General features: G+C 41.0%; 2 protein-coding genes across 3 annotated transcripts in view; one reads left to right on the top strand and one right to left on the bottom strand.

Moving 5' to 3' along the window:
• Positions 1-10,875, top strand: part of mtrex (Mtr4 exosome RNA helicase) — a 17,801-nt gene extending 6,926 nt beyond the window's left edge. Inside the window, exons 14-27 of the mRNA XM_026297536.2 lie at positions 635-736; positions 2,271-2,396; positions 3,037-3,187; positions 3,537-3,709; positions 3,800-3,868; positions 3,945-4,070; positions 4,286-4,396; positions 4,479-4,667; positions 5,922-6,085; positions 6,767-6,872; positions 7,876-7,932; positions 8,022-8,184; positions 9,164-9,268; positions 9,942-10,875. Of these exons, the coding sequence (XP_026153321.1) occupies positions 635-736; positions 2,271-2,396; positions 3,037-3,187; positions 3,537-3,709; positions 3,800-3,868; positions 3,945-4,070; positions 4,286-4,396; positions 4,479-4,667; positions 5,922-6,085; positions 6,767-6,872; positions 7,876-7,932; positions 8,022-8,184; positions 9,164-9,268; positions 9,942-9,994 (1,695 nt within the window). The 3' untranslated portion in view covers positions 9,995-10,875. The remainder of the gene's footprint in view (positions 1-634; positions 737-2,270; positions 2,397-3,036; positions 3,188-3,536; positions 3,710-3,799; positions 3,869-3,944; positions 4,071-4,285; positions 4,397-4,478; positions 4,668-5,921; positions 6,086-6,766; positions 6,873-7,875; positions 7,933-8,021; positions 8,185-9,163; positions 9,269-9,941) is intronic.
• Positions 9,711-21,622, bottom strand: plpp1a (phospholipid phosphatase 1a). Of its 2 annotated transcripts, none has more exons than XM_026297540.1 (6): positions 21,069-21,622; positions 16,803-16,954; positions 15,248-15,528; positions 13,266-13,323; positions 11,934-12,110; positions 9,711-11,583 (listed from the first exon to the last, which is right to left on the bottom strand). In XM_026297540.1, exons 1-6 carry the CDS (start codon positions 21,124-21,126, stop codon positions 11,464-11,466), a joined length of 846 nt encoding a protein of 281 aa, XP_026153325.1. In that variant the 5' UTR covers positions 21,127-21,622; the 3' UTR covers positions 9,711-11,463. The 2 variants fall into 2 exon arrangements, with proteins under 2 accessions (XP_026153325.1, XP_026153324.1); XM_026297539.2 differs by lacking the exon at positions 16,803-16,954 and adding an exon at positions 18,379-18,533 and having other exon boundaries at positions 21,069-21,620.

Below are 21,622 nucleotides of genomic sequence, written 5' to 3'. Positions count from 1 at the left end.
CTAGTTGCAGCATGGAGCTGTGTGTTTGAGAGCTGGTCATCAGTCTGTTAGATCACAAGGGTGTGGTGACTCAGGTCACTGTTCCATCACCAGTTTCAGGCTTTGACAGTCTTGAAATGTATCATAGCAGCAGTTACTATATTTTTCAATGAGAGGATTGAAAGGTAAATAAAAGAAAATGCGATTAATCTTACAAAGTAATCCACTGATTCAATTGGCAACTTCAACAAAAATTGAGCTAGACTCACCCTTTTCTGCTGGAAGCGCTTTTTTGGCTGAAGAGCTTTGTGTTGGCCACCAGATTGGTCTTATTCCAGAACAAGGTGATGTTAGTCTGAATGCAGCATAACCTGTCACAAAACATGTCAGTGTGCCAACAAAAGGTCAGGAAAAGATGGTTAAGATGCCGGATATGGATATAAATCAGAGTGCACTGAACATAATTTATCCATTGAGGACACCGTTATGTTTTTAAATATTGGCTTTGCAGAAGCTGTATGAGGAGCAATACACAGTCAACACATTTGTTAGGCCACAAGCATACACACAGTGCCACTACACATGACTGCATTTACAATTAAGCTGTCAGAATATTGAGATGAGATTGTTTTAACTCTTTTCATTCTCATTCCAGGCCTTGTTTGCCACAGAGACATTTGCCATGGGCATCAACATGCCGGCTCGCACTGTGCTCTTCACCAGCGCACGCAAATATGATGGCAAGAATCATCGCTTTGTAAGAGCACGCGCGTGCGCGCGCGCACACACACACACACACACACACACACACACACACACACACACACACACACACACACACACACACAGCTATTGTCACATGCATGTTTTGGTGAATACTGGAGAACGTGTTCTTAAAAGTGTTCCCTAAAACTACATTTTCACTGATATATTTTAGTTTTCACTCAGAACTAAACTCATTTTGTCTTGTCTGTCTCAAGTCTTGTAGTTTAATTATGAAGTGGCATCAGAAAGCATTCTGATTTTTTTTTTTTTTTTTGCCAATGTAATAAAAAGTACAAAAGTATTCAGTTGCTTTGCTCTGGATCTTGTTTACTTTGAGTTATCCTTGAGAAGTTTAGGACTTGATTGGAGTCCACCTCTGGTGAATTGAAATGACTGGCTCCACCTATGTGTATATTCCCCACTCTGCCTGTCATGAAATGTTTTTTTCTACCTTTCATGTTTATCATGAATGCTAATTCCTAATACAAAATTCATTGTGAAACATCCATCCGTGTGGCTGTGGAGACATATAAACAGAAAGTGAACTCAACCAAACTGTAAAGTGTAAAAATGCTTTTCTGTGCAAAGTGAGCAGCTATTTATTCCATAAACATCCAGTGAGTGAGGGAAACCAGGCTGTCTCTCTTACCCCCACTGCAATGATTTTGACTCTTAGTAGTAAAACTCCCCATAAATAGCACTATCTCTTCAAAATAACAGCTCCAGCCTGTGGAGGTGTCACACTGTCTGCTGCTCTGAGTACTTTATAAGGCCTTGAAGCCATGCAGCTTGCATCGCCACATAAACGCCACGTATTGTTTGTAAGAGCTGGGGGCTGTGTGTGGAGCTGCTGTTACTTAGAAGCACCCTTCATCTTTACTTCACACACATGCATTTCCAGCTCTCTCTCTCTCTCGCACGCATACAAGGCGCGTGCACACACACACACTCTCACACACACACTCACACACACTATGGCTTTGCAAAGACTGTGAGAGGGAGAAGGAAACTACATCTGGCTCCTGTGATGGTGCCAAAGCTCCACGCAGGCACTCACAAACTTCAGTTCACACAATTCTCATTCCTGAAACACACTGTGTTTCAAATCAAGAGTTGATCCCATGGCATGCCTGAAATGATGATCAGATTACTTCAGCACAAAAAAAACGTATCTTCCTTTTGTTGCATTTTTATTGCTCAGAGACCAGTAGAAATGTGGAGCGTAATGTAGTACAGAGGCCTATGGAAAACTCGTCCAATGTCTTTCTCATGAGAGTTTCCCCACCTAGATTTCTATTTTAATAGTTGAGGCACCTACAGACTGTAGGAATATGTTATCTAAATTCTGAAACACTTGGTCACTCAAATATACATTAGCTCATGACCAGTCCTTCCTCTCTACCTTTAGATGTTCTAAACCTCTTTTCTCAGTAGAATAGGCTGTTTCTTTTTCAGTCTACAAATATAGAAAAACATTTGCTAACACACTTCTTTCTTAATGTCTCATGTGTGTTCATGTGGCCTAGATTACATCAGGTGAATACATCCAGATGTCTGGACGTGCTGGAAGGAGGGGAATGGATGACAGGGGAATTGTTATTTTCATGGTGGACGAGAAGATGAGTCCAGCTGTGGGCAAACAACTTCTCAAGGTACAGTGACTGTGGCTCCTATGAAGTCAGTTTATATTACTCTTCAGAACACATCTACTAGTCATCCATCATATCTTTGCAAACCTCTTGACTGCTGTCTGCACACCCTTCTGTTGCAATCATACAGTAGTTCCACTTGTCTTGCTGGAAGTGTGGAAATTGTCAGGAGTGACTCTTAAGTTGTTCTCTGTGGATCATCGGGCCATTTGGTGCTCTGTCAAAGCCTGACGGCTCACACAGCCACAGAGAACCAAGAGTCCTGGGCTTTTGTCTTTGATTTGACACATTTACAGCTGTGCTGCTATTAATATGTATCTTCGTAGCTTTTGAAAGAGAGCTGTGCTAATGTAAAACTGTTTGTTGGCACTCTCATAGTGTTTAACTCCCAGTTTCTTGGAGGAAGATGTTGAACACATATCTGTGGGTTTCTGAGGTTTCAGAGGTCATTGAACAACGTCCTCAGAGTTTAATTTGAGAGATGTGACTTCAACCTGCATTTATGCAAACCTCATGCCTTCTTGGCACCTTCAGCAAAACACTAAGACTGTCAAAATACATAATTAACTACAGCTATGTACTGGTATAAATTAAGTATTTTTTTTATATGTTTGTTAATCTGTCTGGCTTTTGTGTTGTGCAGGGATCAGCAGACCCCTTGAACAGTGCTTTCCACCTGACCTATAACATGGTGCTCAACCTGCTGCGTGTGGAGGAGATTAACCCTGAGTACATGCTGGAGAAGTCTTTCTACCAGTTCCAACACTACAGAGCTTTGCCTGGTGTAGTAGAGAGTAAGCACATTTCTTTATGAACTTATACACACTTCAGGCTGGGAGAGATAGTAACTCGCTGACAAGCTGTCAAAGACTCTAATACATTCATTCTAATACAGTGACTTCTGCACATCAGTCTACATGTGCATGTGTGATTTATGCAGTGGAAAAAAAAATGTCAAAGATGAATCTAACTAATGGCAGAGTTGTTTGAGAAATGCCAGACGTCATTGGGCCTTCAAGAAAGTTTTTTTTTTTTTTTTTACTGCAAGATGCTGAAATGAAGTTACATTGCCAGTTCTGTTCAAGCCTAGTTCTAGGCTGAATTTGAATCCTATTTAACTTTTTTTTTTTTTTTTTTTGTCAGAAATTAAGAAGTTAGAGGAGCAGTATCACGCCATTGAGATCCCTAATGAAGAGAGTGTTGTTACGTACTTTAAAATCAGACAGCAGCTAGCCAAACTGGGTAAAGAGATACAAGAGTTCATCCAGAAACCCAAATACTGCTTGCCCTTCTTGCAGCCTGGGCGACTTGTTAAGGTAAAGCGTCACATGCTTCATGTGTTATGACATTGCAGCAGTTATTGGTTTAACATGTCACTTAATTACTTTTTTATTTTGGTCTGTCAGGTGAAAAATGAAGATGCTGACTTTGGCTGGGGAGTTGTGGTAAACTTTTGCAAGAAGTCTAATGTGAAGGTAAGTTAGTGTCATATTGTTGCACCAAGTGAATGAAATAACATGTGGCTGTGACTAATGTCCTTTCCCTATTTAGACCAGCACAGACTCAGATCCACTGTACGTGGTGGAGGTTTTGGTCCACTGTAGTAAGGACAGTGTGAAAGATGCTGCGACTGAGGCTGCGAAACCTGCTGCTCCAGGGGAAACTGGAGAAATGCAGGTGAGTAAAACAAACACATAAAATGACATATTACACACACACAAAAATGATGGTAAGTGCATTTCCATTAGCATTTTCAATTTGCAAGTGAGGTTTGACTAGCGATCTGTTAATTTGTCTTCATCTGCGTTTATTTAATGGTATCTGCCTGGAGAATAATCACCACCAACTGTTTATCTCAGTGCTTTCTGTAATTGTGATTATATTTTTTCCAGGTTGTCCCAGTGATGCTGCATCTCTTGACAGCCATCAGTTCTGTTCGTCTTTACATCCCTAAGGACCTCAGGCCTTTTGACAACAGGCAGCTCATGCTCAAGTCCATACAGGTACAAAATGCAACAGTGAAACTGGTTAAACTGCAGAAATCAAAATCTAAATTGTTTCCCTGTTCAAACATTTTGTCCTCAGGAGGTGCAGAAGCGTTTCCCAGATGGTGTTCCTCTTCTCGACCCCATTGATGACATGGGCATTAAAGACCCTGCACTGAAGAAAGTCATTCAGAAAGTAGAGGCCTTTGAACACCGCATGTACTCCCACCCACTGCACAGTGACCCTAACTTGGAATCTGTTTATTCTCTCTGTGAGAAAAAGGCTCTGGTAAGTAACTTACTCTTTGAGTTTGTGTATCTGAGTTAAATCATGTGAAATGCTGCTAAATATCAAACCCTATTAAACATTTATCCACAGGTTGCAGATATTTTTGTTCTTATTGAAATATGATTTCTAATCTTTCCTGTTAATCTACTTTTGTTAACAGTTTTGACCTTTCATTGTATTTTCCTCTTGAGACCAATCAGCTTTGTTTGAAATACTGTATATATTCACACAGACAAACACAGGAAGAAAGCAAGAAAGTTGTACTTACAGGACCTAACCCTAAGTAATAGGTCAGAATAGAAAATGTCAAATTGAATGAGGAATAAAGAAAGGCTACGACAATGGGTGTTTTTTTTTTTGTTGTATTGTCACTTTTCCAGAGACAGGACAAGGCGCCACACACACTGCCACTGTAGAGAAACCAATCATTTACAGCAGCCTGTCCAAGGGGCTTTGCACCTATAATGTCTGCCAAGTTCATTGTCTTGGTTTAGCATGTTGGAATATTAACATTAGGTAATTAGCACTGAACATACATTTCAGCTGGAGGAATTCATTTCATTGGATACAGCAGATACAGTATATTGTCATAAACTAAAATGATGAACTCATGATGACGCTACATAAAATCAGATCCACATGAAATTAACGACAATCCGTCAAATAGTCTCAATGTTTCAGTCAAAACTTTGGTGCAGATAGTGTGTTTGTATGTGAGAGATGATGGGTTGTGCAGTGTAAACAGTTTGAATGGCAGCATAGTATAAACCTGCTCTCCTATTAAAATCCTTCTGCTCTTTGAACGTCCCCAGCCTTAATTCTCAGCCTATACCCTTATATGTTTAACAACTCAGCTCATCACATTACCACAACTGTAAAAGCTGCCCTGCATATAAAACCATATAGACTATAACTCTAAAACAGTAATGAACTATGTTGAAATTTCTTTGTGGTTGTGTTTGCATCCTCAGCCATGAGGTGCAGTGTAATGATGAGGGTTAAATGTTGAAGTGGAAAATGTAGTACATTGTTGTGGGCAGACAAGTGGACAGATGAGCATCGTTGGCAGGAAACTAATAGATTCCCCTGCGTCACCATGTAGCGTTTGACATGAGCTTGGGCCCGGAACAGCTGGTAGTTATCAACGTGCCTATAATAATTAGACTTGTTTCTGGGAACCCTGAAGAGCTTCTACAGGTTACATGTGGCGATGGTTACATGGTATAACACAATGTGTGTGCCCTTCTGTTTTAGATCGCTGCAGACGTTCGAGCAGCCAAGCGGGAGCTAAAGAAAGCTCGAACCGTCCTACAGATGGACAAGCTGAAGTGCAGGAAGAGAGTTTTGCGACGCCTTGGCTTCGCCAGCCCCTCTGATGTCATCGAGATGAAAGGACGAGTCGCCTGTGAAATTAGCAGGTGGGAAGGAAGGAGCAAACGCACATCATTCACATTAGATGACATGCATGATTTGGGGAACAATAACATTAGCATACCTCTTGTTCGACTTCCACAGCTCTGAATGTGAAAGGCCTGGCTGGAGCAGTTAATTAAAGACAACTGGAGTTATTGCTAGCTTATGATTTCATTTATCAAAATCTATGATTGATTGCATTGTAATAAGAACAAACGCATCATTTAATGAAAAGTGAAAACACATGATATTGTAAGATATTTGGCAGAGTTTTTGTAGCAAGGCACTTGGGCTGCCTTACATCCTGCCATGAGACAAAAGGCAGCCCGAGTGCCTTTTGTCAACAAGATGCTCAGGATGCAATTCAAATGTGGATTTAATAATAATGTAGATTTCATGGAGCAGAAGCTGCTACAACTGGACTTAAAAAATAAATAAAAATTTGGTTTATTTATTTATTGTTGATGGAACAGACAGTGTCTAATTCTGCTTGGTTAAATTTCCTGAGGTTTAGGGAAGTGTGATTCTTGCCAGGCCTGAAATATGAGAACTGGTATCATCTGCACTCACTAAAGCTTGATTCTACATCTTGTTTCTGTATAATGACTGAGGAAGGACAGGTATGTCAGATCTTGAACATAATAAAATATGATCTATTAATTAATCCTGTGCCTTAATCTTTTCAGTGCTGACGAGCTCCTGCTGACAGAGATGATTTTCAACGGGCTTTTCAACGACCTGACGGTTGAACAAGCCACCGCCCTGCTGTCCTGCTTTGTCTTCCAGGAGAATGTATGAACACACACAAACACATTTTAATTCCTCTGATTCTCCAAACAAACAGATGTGAAGCCATTCCTGAACACTGAGATAAAGGGCTGATTCCCATTCACACACATTCAAGCTCGAGTCACATTCTTGACCTCTTCCCATGCACTGCAATGAAAACAGAAAGTCGAGGTTGATGTGTGTTTGTCTTTCCTAATGAAGCCTGCTCTTTCAGTGAGGCAATCCAGTGTCAGATGGTTTAACGAACCTTTTCTTTGGCTCCGCATCAGCTCAGTCCTCTGAACTTAACACACTGGTGACTTCAGCTCAAACACATCTCCCGCTGTTGTCTCTGTTTTCTTATTTGTTCTCTTAGGGAGAGAACGACGGCAAGCAGCTGTCATGTTTGACATACTGGACCATTGTTTGTCCATTCGCAGCTGCTGCCTTTCTTTAAACAGCACCTGCTGCTAGTTGAGCTGAGAGGGACATCAAACTGTCCGGTCTGCGCATTTCTAAACCTCTGACAATAGAGTTTTCTTTAAAGATTGATGATTTTAACGTACTAACCAGTGCAGGAAGGAGTCGCTCCCAACAATGAAGGCTAGAGTGACAGACAGACAACAGCTGCTAACAAACAGATTGGCATTAATGAGAACTGAAGTTGTTCAGGGTCTTTTTACCGATTAATAGTTGTATTAAAGTTGTAAAGAAAATAGTTTGAATTAAACAAGACCATGTTCAAAGAAAATACGAGGTCTGGTTCTCACCATGTTACTCTGAAGGAATCCAGAAATCCTTAGGGTGCTCTGGAAGATTGCAAAAGATGCAAACATTTCTCAGGCACTTTCAGTGACGTGTCTATGAACACATCCGAGCAGAGAAAACAGAGGAATCCTGTTGGCTTCTCAAACATGCCTCTCGATGATTACAGTGGTAATACATGTTTGTCTGGAGCTTGGAATTAATACAAACAAATGTTTGAAGTTTGCTGTCACAACATTATAGATGTCATGTTCACTTCCAGGCCAGTGAGATGCCAAAACTGACTGAACAACTAGCTGCCCCCCTGAGGCAAATGCAGGTGAGACAATGTAAAAAATTGTCAATGGGTTTTCTAACTGTTGAACGTTTAGTGAAAATGTGGTTTTTGTTGATTTGCTGAGTGTTCAGGAGTGTGCAAGGCGCATAGCCAAAGTGTCCGCAGATGCCAAGCTGGAGGTGGATGAAGAGACCTATCTTAACCAGTTTAAGCCCCACCTGATGGATGTGGTCTATGCCTGGGCTAATGGTGCCACGTTTGCCCAAATCTGCAAGATGACCGACGTCTTTGAAGGTGTGTTTTTAATAATATCCTCCAGACATGACAGGAGAAAAAAAGAAACACAGTAAGCTTATAAAGCTGGACCTTGGAATAAAGCTTTCATATTTTCATCATCTAAGTTGTTAACTGTAATAATCGTTCAGGGCGTTGGACATTATTTTACAGAAAATTTTCAGGATTTGAGAAAAGTTGAAAATACAGATTTGGATAGCAGAAAGTTGTTTTGCTCTTTTCCTCTCGTAGCCTTGCTGATTTATCTTAAAACCAGCGCCACCTTGAGCAGCACAACAGTAAAATGCTGCTCAGTAACATCTTATTTAACATTATACCAGTCATGGGGATGTTTTCTCTGCAGAACAAAGACTTTTTAATACAGAAAATACTTTTAAGTAAAGAATCAGAGTACTTCATCCAGCACTGCTGAGAAATATGCACTTTCACCTTTGATTTATCCACTATCAGTGTGTGTGCAGTGCCTTGGAGACCATGGGAGGGTTAGTAATTGATTTATTATTGAATTTAAGCCCAGTTCTTCTCATAGGTCCTATCACCAATTCCAACAATGACCTCAGCTGTAAAATATTGGCTGTCATTGGATTAAGAAAGTAGTGCTGAGTTGGGAAACTTTAGGGAGTGTTAAATGTCCCCGTGTGTGCTGGTGAAGAAAGAATTTGGACATTTCGCAAAAAATTACTTGTCTACGATTTTCTGCCTCATCTAATTTGAATCTTGATAAACTCTTACCAACCTTTTATTTACGGCTGTAAATAAAAGGTTGTGGTTTATTTTACACATCTGTAATTTTCTATTTTTCCTGGAAAATGTTTCTGTAATAGTATATAGTCATTTTAGCTTTCATAAAAACTGGAATTTTCTTGCAAAAACGATTTAAATGAAATTCATCACTGATTAGTTTTTTCTTAGAAATTGTATTCTCTGATTGCTATAATGTCCACACATTAAATGCTGTCTTTGGGTTTGTCCTGTGTAGGGAGCATCATCCGCTGCATGCGCCGTCTGGAGGAGGTACTGAGACAAATGTGCTCTGCTGCCAAGGCCATAGGCAACACTGAGCTGGAGAACAAGTTTGCTGAAGGTAAGAAACTGCATTGTTACTGAAATTATTTTTTAATTGGTTATCAGGAAATGAAGTGGCAATCGTTCAGGCTGTTTAAGTAAACATACTCAAATCCAGTCGTACGACTGCTCAGAGATTTGAGATTAGCTGGTTACAAAGACTCATAATGGACCAGTTTTTGTTTTTTAAGCATAAACTTGAATGAATGAATTTGTAATTTAGTTCCATTCTTATCTAATTGGTTCATCTAGTCAACAATTATGCTGCTGATCTGAGTCCAGTCATGAATGAATTAAAAGACAATGGGCCTCTCAACCCTGTAGTACAGGATTCTAAGAGAGAGAACCCTCACCACCAATTTGACTGCATTGTTTGCAGTTGCATGTATGTCCATGTCAGATTGGACTTTTCCACTTGCTCCCCTTTTAATTATGATCACAAAATACACATACTCCCCACATTTCTGACAAAAACTTTATGAGCTTCCTCAAGAGGTGAGAGCAAGATAGCTGTACTGGGTTCCATTAGATTGTATAGGTGTAGATATTCGCTGCTGAGTATACAGTTGTCATCCCATATGCTGTTAACATTTAACAAAGTACTGTGTTGGAACTGCAAAATGGTGTAAATTCTTTACTGAGTTGAAATGTGCGTGTGAAAAGTATTAAATGAATATTTCATGTCATTGCAGGTATAACGAAGATCAAGAGAGACATTGTGTTTGCTGCTAGTCTCTACCTGTAACCAAACAGTGGATGCTGCAGGTGATCTGTTTTTGGACTTAACTTAATAACCCACAATGGTTCTGTTCGTCTCACACTGGTGTCATATGTTGTGCTATGTAGTCCCAAGATGTTAAATTGGCTTTCAGATGAGTCACATTATCCACTCCAAGATCCTGTTGCATTTTATAAATACATCAACCAAATGTGCTTTTCTGCATTGCCAGAATACACTGAACATTCATGCTTTTATTTAGGTTTTTGCTTACATTAGTAAAATGGTGCATTTGTGACAATATCTGGCTGAGAACGTAAACACAAGTCATGCTTTAATTTTATGTGACGGCTCCTGTTAACATGAACACAAAGGTGTTTGTATAAGTTAAAATGGCTTTGTTTTTCCTATTGTACATACTTGTAACATTTTTTTCATTAAAAGTCTGTGTGATTATTTTACATACAGATTATACAAAGGTACGCTGCTGACGTGATGCTTATATTAGTTCTTTGATACACAGGGAGCTGGGATAGCAGCAGTCCAGCAAAGGCAACACAGGACTTGAACTGTCTACTCTTCAACCTTATAAGCAAACATGATTCAAATCAAGCTTCCTTGACTGAGAGGCCAAAGGTGTCAAGAGCTGTCCTCCAGGGCCACTGTCCTGCTTGTTTTCCAACTTTCCCTTGCAGCTTCTGATTGGCCAAATGCACCTGATCCAGGTAATCAGCAGTGGGTAGGGCAGGGATAGTTAAAAAACAAGCAGGACAGTGGCTGTCAAGGACTGGAGTTAGAGGCCTGTGCGTTAGGCAGTTGGAGAATAAGAGCTGTGTCCTGGAGTCAGCAGCTCCAGATGTGAATCAGGATTGCCCTCTGGTCTAGGATCAACTTTAGTCTCCAACATGCTCTAGTCCTGGAAAAACAAACCTCCTTAGAATTAGCAGATTAATCATTGTTGGACCCAAGGCAGAAAGGTTTAGAGGACTCAGATGTTTCTCTGGTTGCAGGTGTTGACTTAAAACTGACTCAAGTCATGAAAAGCACAAAGCATGATTACATTCACAGGTTTCCAACTCTCCTCTCTTCTGACAGTGGTCAGGCCCTTTAGTGGGTGCGTGCGGGTAGGTCTTCCCACCAGCTCAGTAGATAGATGTGAAATGGTTCCCATCCTTACATTTCTAGCCCCTAACCTACACAGTCACTTTAGTGGATCAACAAGGGTTACACAGGTTGTCTCACCACTTTCCTTCCAGATGGAGAAACTGGACCAGACAGCAAATTGTCTTATAATCTGAAAAGGCCTGAGGTGTAGCTTCCAAATGTTTCTTCTGAAAAGCATCATCCACAAGCTTACTTGAAGTAGGAATCAAGTACTCTACACTGTAAATCCATGCAGGGCATCAGAATTTGCATAAAATGAAAGGCTAGAGAGCTGAGATCCTGGGTGTGCCTTTGGACCAAGCAGAGGTAGGCTCCTCCACCTCTTCTTTAGCTTAGTTGGGACTTTCAAAGTGGTTTCCATTTGTTGGGGTCTCTTGCAGGGTTGTGTGAGGGATTTCTGCCTCTTTACGGGAAACTGCATTTGGCTTAAAAAAGTCAGACACAAAGAAGACCTGTAGGGTGCAAAGAGACATTTAGAGAGAAGTAGATGGAAATGGAGCTTAATAAACTGATAATCATGCAATTTAAAATAAAGAAACATGGATTCTGCCTGAGAGACTAAGTGATCTAAAGATCTAACATGCATATGTTAAATATGAAGCTACAGGAGAGAGGGTAAGTAAAGACAGAAACAAACATCATGGCTCAGTCCAAAGGTAAAATCGGGCTACCTGCAACTCTGAAGCCATGATTTGCATTAACAAATAGAGTTAGTCTCATTTTAACTTTTCAACTGGCAAAGTCGTTTAATGAGCCTGTTTCCAAAAATATTACAGTAATCAAGATAAGGTGCAGCACTCACCACTAGGATAGCCATGAGGGCACCCTGCAGGAGTCCAGTCAGCACATCACTCCAGTGATGTTTGTAATCGGACACCCTTGACAATCCTGTGTACACTGAGGCAGCAATAAGGAAAAACTGGATTGTGGGTCTCAGCAGCCTTGCCCAATCGGCCTGAAGTCGAGCCTGTAGGTAGAGCTGGGAAAGACACAGGATGATTTTTAAGTCATAATACAGTAAATGTGTTTCACCGGCAGAGACTGTAACAAGGACTCAAAGCAAGGTTTGGCAGTTGGCATATGATCACTCCTGCAGGAGTGGCACCAAAATCAATTGCAGTGATTTCCAGATGAGTCATTTCGACATTTCTATTTCCACTCCCATTACAACCAAGTACAACTCTCATACAGAAAAACATTACAATAAAACTAGCAGTTTGAGGCCTAACATTAAGATTGGTGTGAAACGAACCATTTCATCTATTTACTTCCTCACTGCCCTAACTGGAAAAACTCCTCCGCCCTCTGGGCCAGGATGATCTGTGTATGAATCTTTAGTCAGCTGAAAGTCATGCCCTTTCGTGCCTTAAAACCGGATAAACTCATTTTGTTTGTATTAAAAACAGGGTGTGTCTGTTCTTTTTGTCCGCATCCAAAACAAACATGTTTAGCCACATTATCAAGATCCGCATTTCTCATCCCATTTCACCTCATTTCTGACGCAAATGCTGTCATTTAATTGGTGGTGAGGGAAAAAAAGAAAAACACTCTTGTGTCTTCAGCTAAATGGCATCTGCTGTTACTCGTATTTCCACTCCACGCAGAGCAAGAGAGCTTTATACCGGTGCCAGGACTTTGTCTGCGTGTCTATTTATATCTGCTGGTGTTGAATGAATCAGCAGCTTGGGCTGGGCGGTAAAATCAGCTCGGACCAGGCACAGCAGAGGACACACAAACGCTTCTGAGGGAACTGTCATAAGGTCATCGAAGGCGAATGAAAGTAATCTTTCAGCACTGCAGTTCAAAGGAATAGTTTGACATTTTAGTTATAAACTACTTCACTTTCCTTCCAGTAGTTAAATAAGACTGATACCAATTATTTGTTAAATGTGAAGCAACAGCCAGTCTCTTAGCTGGGGTTAGCATAAGGACTGGAAGCATTTTTGCACAAACTAAAGCTAGAAAATGTTCATTAGTAAATGAAGACATGTTTGTGTGTGGCTGTGAATTTTTAAGAATGTATTTATAGTTTTGAAGAAATGTCTCGAACATCCTGCTCTGTGACCTTGAACACAGCTCTGCAGTGAATACAAACTTGACTCCAGATCGATACGTAAGTGGTTTGGGTACTTACAGCCAGGAACAGCATGCAGTACATGGAGAAAGAGGAGTGGCCAGAGTAGAACGATAACCTGCAATGGGAAGATAAAAAGCGGCTCAGCAATTTGTCATGGGCTTATTACATTTGCATGAAAAACTGGCAGGTACATCTGTTTGTTGCTGTTTGCAGCAGCGAAACGCAGCAGACCCTCCAAATCCTCCTGCCTTAGTACTTCCTGTTTCTAATAACAGTCCTGTCGACGTCTGGACTACATCCACAGCAACAGCCATGTCTACGCACAGTGTAATATTACTGTACACCACCTTATTTGGTGTGTTATTCCACTCAGATTCAGAGCTTCAACATATGATGTCTAGACAACCCTGTAGACTAACTCCCTGCTGCCTGTAGGTCATCTGTCTACATTTGCACTGAAAATCACCTCTCTGGGGTTTTTACCCTGCAGAATTATCAAGAGTCAATCTGCTGAACACACAAAGGCAAACAACTGTTTTTTATTACACACCCAACCTCTGTACTTTCTGTATGAAAACAAACACACACAGCTCTGACAGCAGGACACCTCTCTCCTGTGGAAGTTAAACCAAGCTGAGGAGGAATCATATTACAGTAAAGTGATCCTGAGCAGGCTACTATTAGCTCTATTAGTGCCCAGCAGACCATCTCTCTCTCTCTCTCACACACACACACACACACACACACACACACACACAGACACACACACACAGACAGACACAGAGAGAGGAGGTAGAAATATGTCTCCTGACATCAACCTTAAAAGCCATGGATCACCTCATCCTTTGTTTGGCCTGCAGATAAATGTTTCATTAAGGTTCAAGGAAAACCTAATGGGGCTTCTGGAAACCTCAACGATCACGCACCACATCCTGCTAAATGTACAGCACATAAGGGACATGTCCACGCTGCTCTTAGACTCCAAGGCTCCCAAGTTGATTAGATTGAAATGAGTAGAAAGTTCCTCAACAGTGATACAAGTGGCACAGGTGAGTTCACATATTTTGGCCTCTACTTCTATAATTACAGTTAGTCTCAGCACGTGTTGCAACATCAGGATGAGAAGTGGATATCCTCTCCTCCCAGTATACTTCCTCCTGCTCTGAGCAGATAAGGGACAGAGACCTTAATCAAAACAAACTTTACATTCCTGCGATGTTACTGAAGCCTTGTATCTCCGGTCGTGTGCACTGCAAAAGGTTCAAACTGCATCACTGACATCTGGAAGGATTTTTTAGACTACATGAGCTTTATCTTGGTGGACCTAATAAACTGCCAGCTGAAAACACTCCAAATACAATATTAGAGGTTGGCCCTGCTTCTGCATGTAGCGTAAAATCCTAGTACTATTTTAATTGTGTCTTAAAGATATTGCCATATCATCTGTCAAACTCATCCCATTAATGATGAGTAATGTAGCATGTTTGTCTTCTGGGTTCAGAGGGGGATTGATTATCTCTTTTTTTAAATTTTTTGTTATGCTTAGATTGAGAAGTGTATGCAAATCCCCCCACTGTGTAATCTTGGGAACGTCAATATAAAAAGGGTCAACACCTGCCAAATTAAAGGAGAAAAACATGCAATTTATTAATATGATGCTTGGTGACACGTTTGACCTTTGCTCCTTGTACTTACACCATGAGCTTATGTTGCAAAACAATGGTGAGAACAGAGGTTTAAGGCTTTGGTTAATCAGCTGAGCAACAACACAAGAGCAGAGTGCTACAATTTTCAATGAGCTAATTTCTACACAGCAAACACCTGAAATCAAACCACAGTCTAAACCTCAAATTCACTGTTCAGTCTATAAATGTTTGAAATTGGGAGAAATGCATGGCCTGTAGCGTTCTATTCAACAAACAAACCCCAAAGATATTCAGACTTCTATCATGTATGACAAACAAAAGCATCAAATCTCACGCTTGTGAAGCTGGCACATTTTAAATTACTGCAGTAAAGTTTTGAGATAAAACACCTACCTGCCCTCATTGGCAATCGTCGGGTCTCCAGTGCAGGTGAAGTCTACGATATAAGCCCCGGATGAACAGTTGACAAGTTTCCAGTCAGGTTTGCAAACATCCAGAAAGTGTGGTCTGAGTCGGCCAATAGAATACTTGGCTATGTCGGTCAGAGACTGGCTCATCACGGCACCAAAAAGGAAGGTGCCGATGGCTTTGTAAACACAGGCAACGTAGCTGCCGAAAGAGGACCTGGATTGAACATGTTTTAGATAAACTGAAAGGCACTCGCCAAAGATCATCTGTAAGGGGGAGGAGGAGGATGAGGGAGGGAAAGATACAGAGTCAAGAGATTTGTACAGATATACAACATGACCAAAATTCCAAGATGCAACTGAATGAAATGAACAAAATCAGAGCCAGGATTATCCCCTAAACCCTTCACTAGCTGGGTCTGAGATAGTAGCTTTAGTGCCTAGTACACACAGGTTTGTATTTGAGTTTAAAGGAATCATTTGACTCTTGGGGAAATATAAAGCTACCGTCAGCAGGCTGTTCGCTTTCTTAGGATAAAGAATGAAAACGAGGGAACATCTAGTCTGTCTCAGTGGTCAGAGGGTGGCATAATATGCCTACATCTTTCATTTCAGTGTGTGCACCTATTTAAAAAGTGCAAACATGTTTCCTTTGGTTTCCAGTCTTTATGCTAAGCTCAGCTAACCATGTCCTGGCTGTACTGTAGCTTTATATATACTAGATAAATGTCAGTAGTTTTGATCTTCTCATTTAAGTTCAGAGAAGGAAGCACATTTCCCAAAATTCTGAACTACATCCATTATAAAGTGATGCTCATCTGACAAAACTGGCATTTGTTGTGTCATATCGAGACAGTAATGTTAAAAATAATCATGGCCAGAGGATGATGTCCACTTAAAATAATGTTTACATATAGATAATGTTAGAGCTAAAAATGTGCGTATGTTTGATACTTGATCAGCGACGTGTAACGTCAGAGGAATGACTCCATTTGTAGGGAGCATTGCCCATAAGGTGCACATGTTCAACAACAGTCCGGGACAATAAATAAATAACTTGACAATCCCTTTTCGTTACTGTTCAGTCATCACTGCCTCTTAAAGCCTTCAGGACTAACTGCCGTCAGCAATCACCACAGGTGTCTGCTTCATTCACAAATCCAGCCCAAATGGAAAAACCACAAAAACAGGTTTGTCTTTATGCGTTTAGGAATAGTGTCTCTTTTGGTGCTAAAACAAAAATGTTTCAAATTCCACGTCAAGACTTCCATATTTAGTCTATCTGCAAACTGCAAAGCCTCAGAACATCATTGTGTTTCATTTCCTAATGTGAGAATTTTGGAAACTATGGTTTTGAAAACATTTTCCCACAACATGCAGTTGTTAGAGTTACAGCTGAGCGTAGCATGCAATTTAAAAGCACACATACATTATTAAACAACAATGTATTACAAAATGAGATGAAGATAGTGCTAAGATGAGAAGATATAAGCCGTGCCAAAGAGAAAACTGTCAGCAGAAAACAAAACAGATGCACTTACAGTGAGTATTGTGATGGGAATCATAACACCTGCTAACAACTGATAGGAAATGGTGTCTTCTTTAAAGGGGTACTTGATCGAATCATCATTACAGAAAAAGCCCCGGTGGAAAGGACTGTGCTGCAAATTGAGCACTACAAATGGGATTCCAGCTGATCGAGAGGCAATGAGAGAAAAAACAAAGGGAAAAAAAAAAATACAGGTTACAAGATGTTACTGGGGCTCTGAACTCCATCCATGATGCAGCAGTGCAGACTGTGCAAAGCAGAAGACAAGCAGCCATGTGAGAGGGTCACATGAAACGCTGCATCCTCTGAAGGCAGCGGGATCCTCTGTAGCTTTCAGGAACGTCAGGGTGCAAAAGGTTAGAGTGTTGGCACATAAACGACAGCGGTAAAGGCTGGTGAGGAACGGCTGTTAATAGAAAAACACTAAGGGCACAAAAATGACATTTCTTAATAGGTTAGGGAGTAGTCCTGAGAAGGTAGCCCTCAGCTGAAGCAGCCAGTGCAGCAGGCATGGTGTGTTTCCATGAAGTCCATGGAAGAAAAACAAGTCTCCCTTTGCTCTAATCTGACACCTACTCATCTTCCTTTGACAGTGAACACTGAAGTCAGACTTTAAAAACTCCACTAACAACATTTAAGGTGTTACAAATTCAGCTTCTGATACACAGAAAACAGAAGTAAAGATAAATTGACACCACAAAGAAATAAGAGAAGTCGCACATAAAGAAGACACACACACCAGCACCAGCCCTTCCTCCCTCTCATCCTCCAAAAACAATTGTTCTGTTCCAGAAGAGCATTCCAGCGTTTTTGAAAGGACACTGCACCAAATAGATGAAAATAAAGGCAAAAAGTTGAAACTGCATTGATTCACTAAAGCAGTGATTCACTAAAGCAGTTGCTAAATTCATGTGCTGTTTGTGATCTTTTCTGAGAGACTGTGCGTTGTGCTGGGCCAACTGTTTACAGCTGGACTGTTCAATAAATAAAATAAAAATGTTAGAAAATGAAACATTAACCTAGAGGATCATTAAAATCACAACAATCTGTCATTGGCTTGATGAAGCCTGCAGCAGCATTAGAGTGGTAAAAGAAACATGCTCTGCTTAGTGTTTGTGTGACTGTTTTTAAGTGGACATCCTCTTTGGCTGTTTGGTTTTTATACACAGGAGCCAGTGCTGGCGAGCACCACCAATAATGAAATAAACCACTGCAGAACTAAATGTAATGCAGATATTCTGTTTCAACAGCAGGCAGCTGTGCTTTCCTGATGGCCACTGATTACATTACATTACCTGCAGTGTCAGTCACAATATGAATGTGTGGTGAGTCCTAGCAGACCTTTCTCACAGCAGATCCACTCACCACAGCTTGTGCATGTGATGATAATAATTGCTGTTTTCCATGTGGGTGTGCCAGAAACCCAACATGCGTAACAGCTGCAGCCCTGGCACACCTTGAAAAGCTTTTGGGTAATTAGCTACACCTGTACTTGACAGGTGACATATTTTCCATGAGACACACCATGTGTCTATTTGTCAGACCTGCCTTCAATAAATCCTACTTACGCAGCTAATGGGCAGGGTGAAGCCCACAGTGTAGAGCACCGTGGAGGTGATCGTACTGTGGTGGAAGGGGTACTTGATGCTGTCATCATTACAGAAAAAGCCCCTCTGGTAGGGACGGATCTTACCCAGGTTAAAGGCTGCCAGGGGCAGACCACCTGTGGGTGGAGAGATCAGGAGGAGTTACCCATGGAAGAGGTCAGAGGTGTAAAAGAGAACAGAAAGGATTTTAGTGCTTATCAGCATCATGAAATACAGAAACAAAATGTGCACCAAACTATACATTTAAATCTGAGTGAGAGAAATGAGAACCCCAATCTTTGCACTAGTCCAGGTAAAGTATAAGGCTGACTAAGTCCATATCCTATTTCCATCAAACCCGATGAAAAGAACAAAACCAACTATGTTGATCCATCGCTCAATATTTTCCAACACTTCAACATGAGCTCACTGATTCCCAGTGAATAAGAAAACCTAAACAATTCAAATATATATCTTGATCTCTATACCTTGCTTAGTCATTTCTGGGCAAAGTACAATTATCTGGGCTTGTACTTTTTAGCAAATATTTCTCACAGACTAAGTGTATTTGTTCTGATTAGCATTTGCAGCAGCAGGACTCTGTGGAACTGACTTAAAATGATGATCAGTGCCCATGTTCACTTAATGAAAAAAAAAACATGTCGCCCACAGTCACAGTACAATAGTGTCATCATCTATAATTGAGGTGTAAATCAGAGAAAAATAAGCTGCATCACATTTTGCCAACACAAACAGTAATTACCCGTAGGATCATTTCATTGTTGGTTTTGGTCTTTATGAGATTTGTTCATTGTAAGAAAAATAAGAAATCCTGGTCACCTTAACCCTCTCATTTGGAGCCCCAGAAAATGTGCATTACTGAGCTCAGTCAGACACTTTACAATATGATGTATTACACAGTAAAACACTTGACAGCAGTGACTTCATTACTCCAAAAAAAAAAAAAAAACCATGTTATCATTGGCCAGTTTTGCGCCAAGAAGGATTGAGACAGTTTTAGATGAAGCACTGAGTCATGGTGATGTGAAAGGAGCACTGGACATAAAGATAAGAGATTAAACTAATTGGATTTGACAGTCCAAAGTTTGAACGTAATGCTGCTGTCACTTCTCTGGCTGTTTGGCTCGTTTGGCCCATTGTATAGTAGTGAAACGTCTGTTCGTCCAGTCAAGCAGAAAGTGAGGGTCTCTTACTGAGCAGTAATGCACATTAGCAAGTCACGTCTACAAATGGCACAAACATAAGATCACATGAAGATGCACTTTCACCCACAACTGACTGGGAACTGTCCATGAGCTACTTTCTAATTCTGTCTGGTATTTCAGTTCTGTCGGCCACTTCTGCAGCTGTTGCCGTCGTCAGCTGTACCATCCTGGGCTGACTGGTTACAACAGCTGGAACTGCCCTCAGGTCTGGACAGTAGCACACAAGGGGCCATTAGAGGACCCCACCCCCAGGTCATTTTCTAACCACAGCAAACAGCAGTGTAACACGTGCTCATCTATGTAACGCTCAGCACAAACACTGAAAGAAAGAAATGTGAATATTTTAGCAACAGGATTTGTTTGCCGTCTCCTCACTAACTGCATTAACAACTGAATGGACCAGAGTAATCAAGTTTGCCCCTGCATCAGTCATCCAAACAGCATTACTGAGGTTGTACAGTCACACATTGTAAGGCACTTACAGAACTATGTCAGATAAATCTATAGTCCCAGGCAGCTTAGCAATAGGTCACAAACACATTGTGATTATACTGTGTGCAGACTTTGGCACTAGAAGGTTGTTTATAAAGACCAGTTTCAGATTCAAACATTGTTAGAAAGACATTAGTGCCATCTATAACATCAATAGAGATAAACTTTAACTGATTGAAACAGTAACCAGCAAGTTACTCATTTATTACTACAGTCAAATGTTGTTTAATTGATTAGTCAATTGAAAGAAGACGAATCTGCAACAATTCAGACACGAAAAAGTAAAAATGTCAAATATTTGCTGTTCATTAAACTGGTTGGGGTTTCTAAATCGAAGACACCACTCATTTTCTGACATATACTGCTTAAACAACTGAGCAGAAATAAAAAGAATCAACAGGTTAATCAAAATTAACAGTCACAGGCCAACTTCATGTTAGGGATCTGTTTACACACACATATATTTAGAAATTAAACTAATGGAGTAAATGAAACAGTGAGCACAGATTATAAGACTATACCTTTAAACTATGAAAGTACTGGAGTATAGTTCATACAGTAGTGACACCTGGAATCACTGCAGAGATGTGCTTGTATTCAATGCACTAGTACAAACTGGTGCACAGCATATAAAGCAGCATCATATTTCTGAAACTTAAAGAGACTGGACTGGCACTAATTTACATACAATGGAAAACAAGCAGCAGGTCGTTCCTCATTACAGTGATAAAACAAACCCTCTTACTGTACCTAGACATTTTAACCAGTATCACAAATAAACACACACACTCTTGTCATTAGACATTAGAAATAAATAATGTTAAATCAGACTGCTGGGGTAAACATTCACCACTCCCTTCATGAGCTGACAGGCTGTTAAATGTCCAAACAGGAGGATTATATCAGATCACAAACCGGCTTAAATCAGCAGCAAAACACTTTTAAAGCACATACCTAGAAGCAGACAGGCTATGTCCAGCAGGACGAAGGGGATCCCTCTGGTGTCGAACATGTTTGCTCTTGTCAGTGTCGAGTCCCTGGTCTGCGGCGCGTCCTCTGTAATAAACACCAGGGGATGCTCCTCCTTGGGACGTCGCTGCTGCTTCCGATTGAGAGCCAGATCAGAAAATAACAGCGAGTGGTGCCAAAAAAAACCCCACAGTGAATAAAAAAACAAACAAACAACCAAACGTCCCTCCCGTCGTCAGAAAGTAATAAACCCCGACTGCGCAGGAAGGATCATATCAGGAGGAGAAATGTGTCCTGGTGGTGTAGAGGGTGGACTGCAGCACGGTCGATACCAGCACCGGGCTGCCATGGTGGTTTCAGAGCTGCTGTAAAGGGCTGAAAACCAGCCAGGACACGGTCTCAGCGAGGCCCAGACATTTGGACCAACACCTGTCCATTCTCACAAGTTTGACGACGGCGACGAACAAGAGTTTGACGCAGCCGAAAAGACCCGAAAGCACCGCAGAGGAAGGCCTGGTGCTGCCTTCGCGTGCTTGCGG

This window comes from Mastacembelus armatus, chromosome 12 (assembly GCF_900324485.2).
Source record: "Mastacembelus armatus chromosome 12, fMasArm1.2, whole genome shotgun sequence".
NCBI classification, from domain to species: domain Eukaryota; kingdom Metazoa; phylum Chordata; class Actinopteri; order Synbranchiformes; family Mastacembelidae; genus Mastacembelus; species Mastacembelus armatus.
This window is presented reverse-complemented; position numbering and strand designations above follow the sequence as displayed.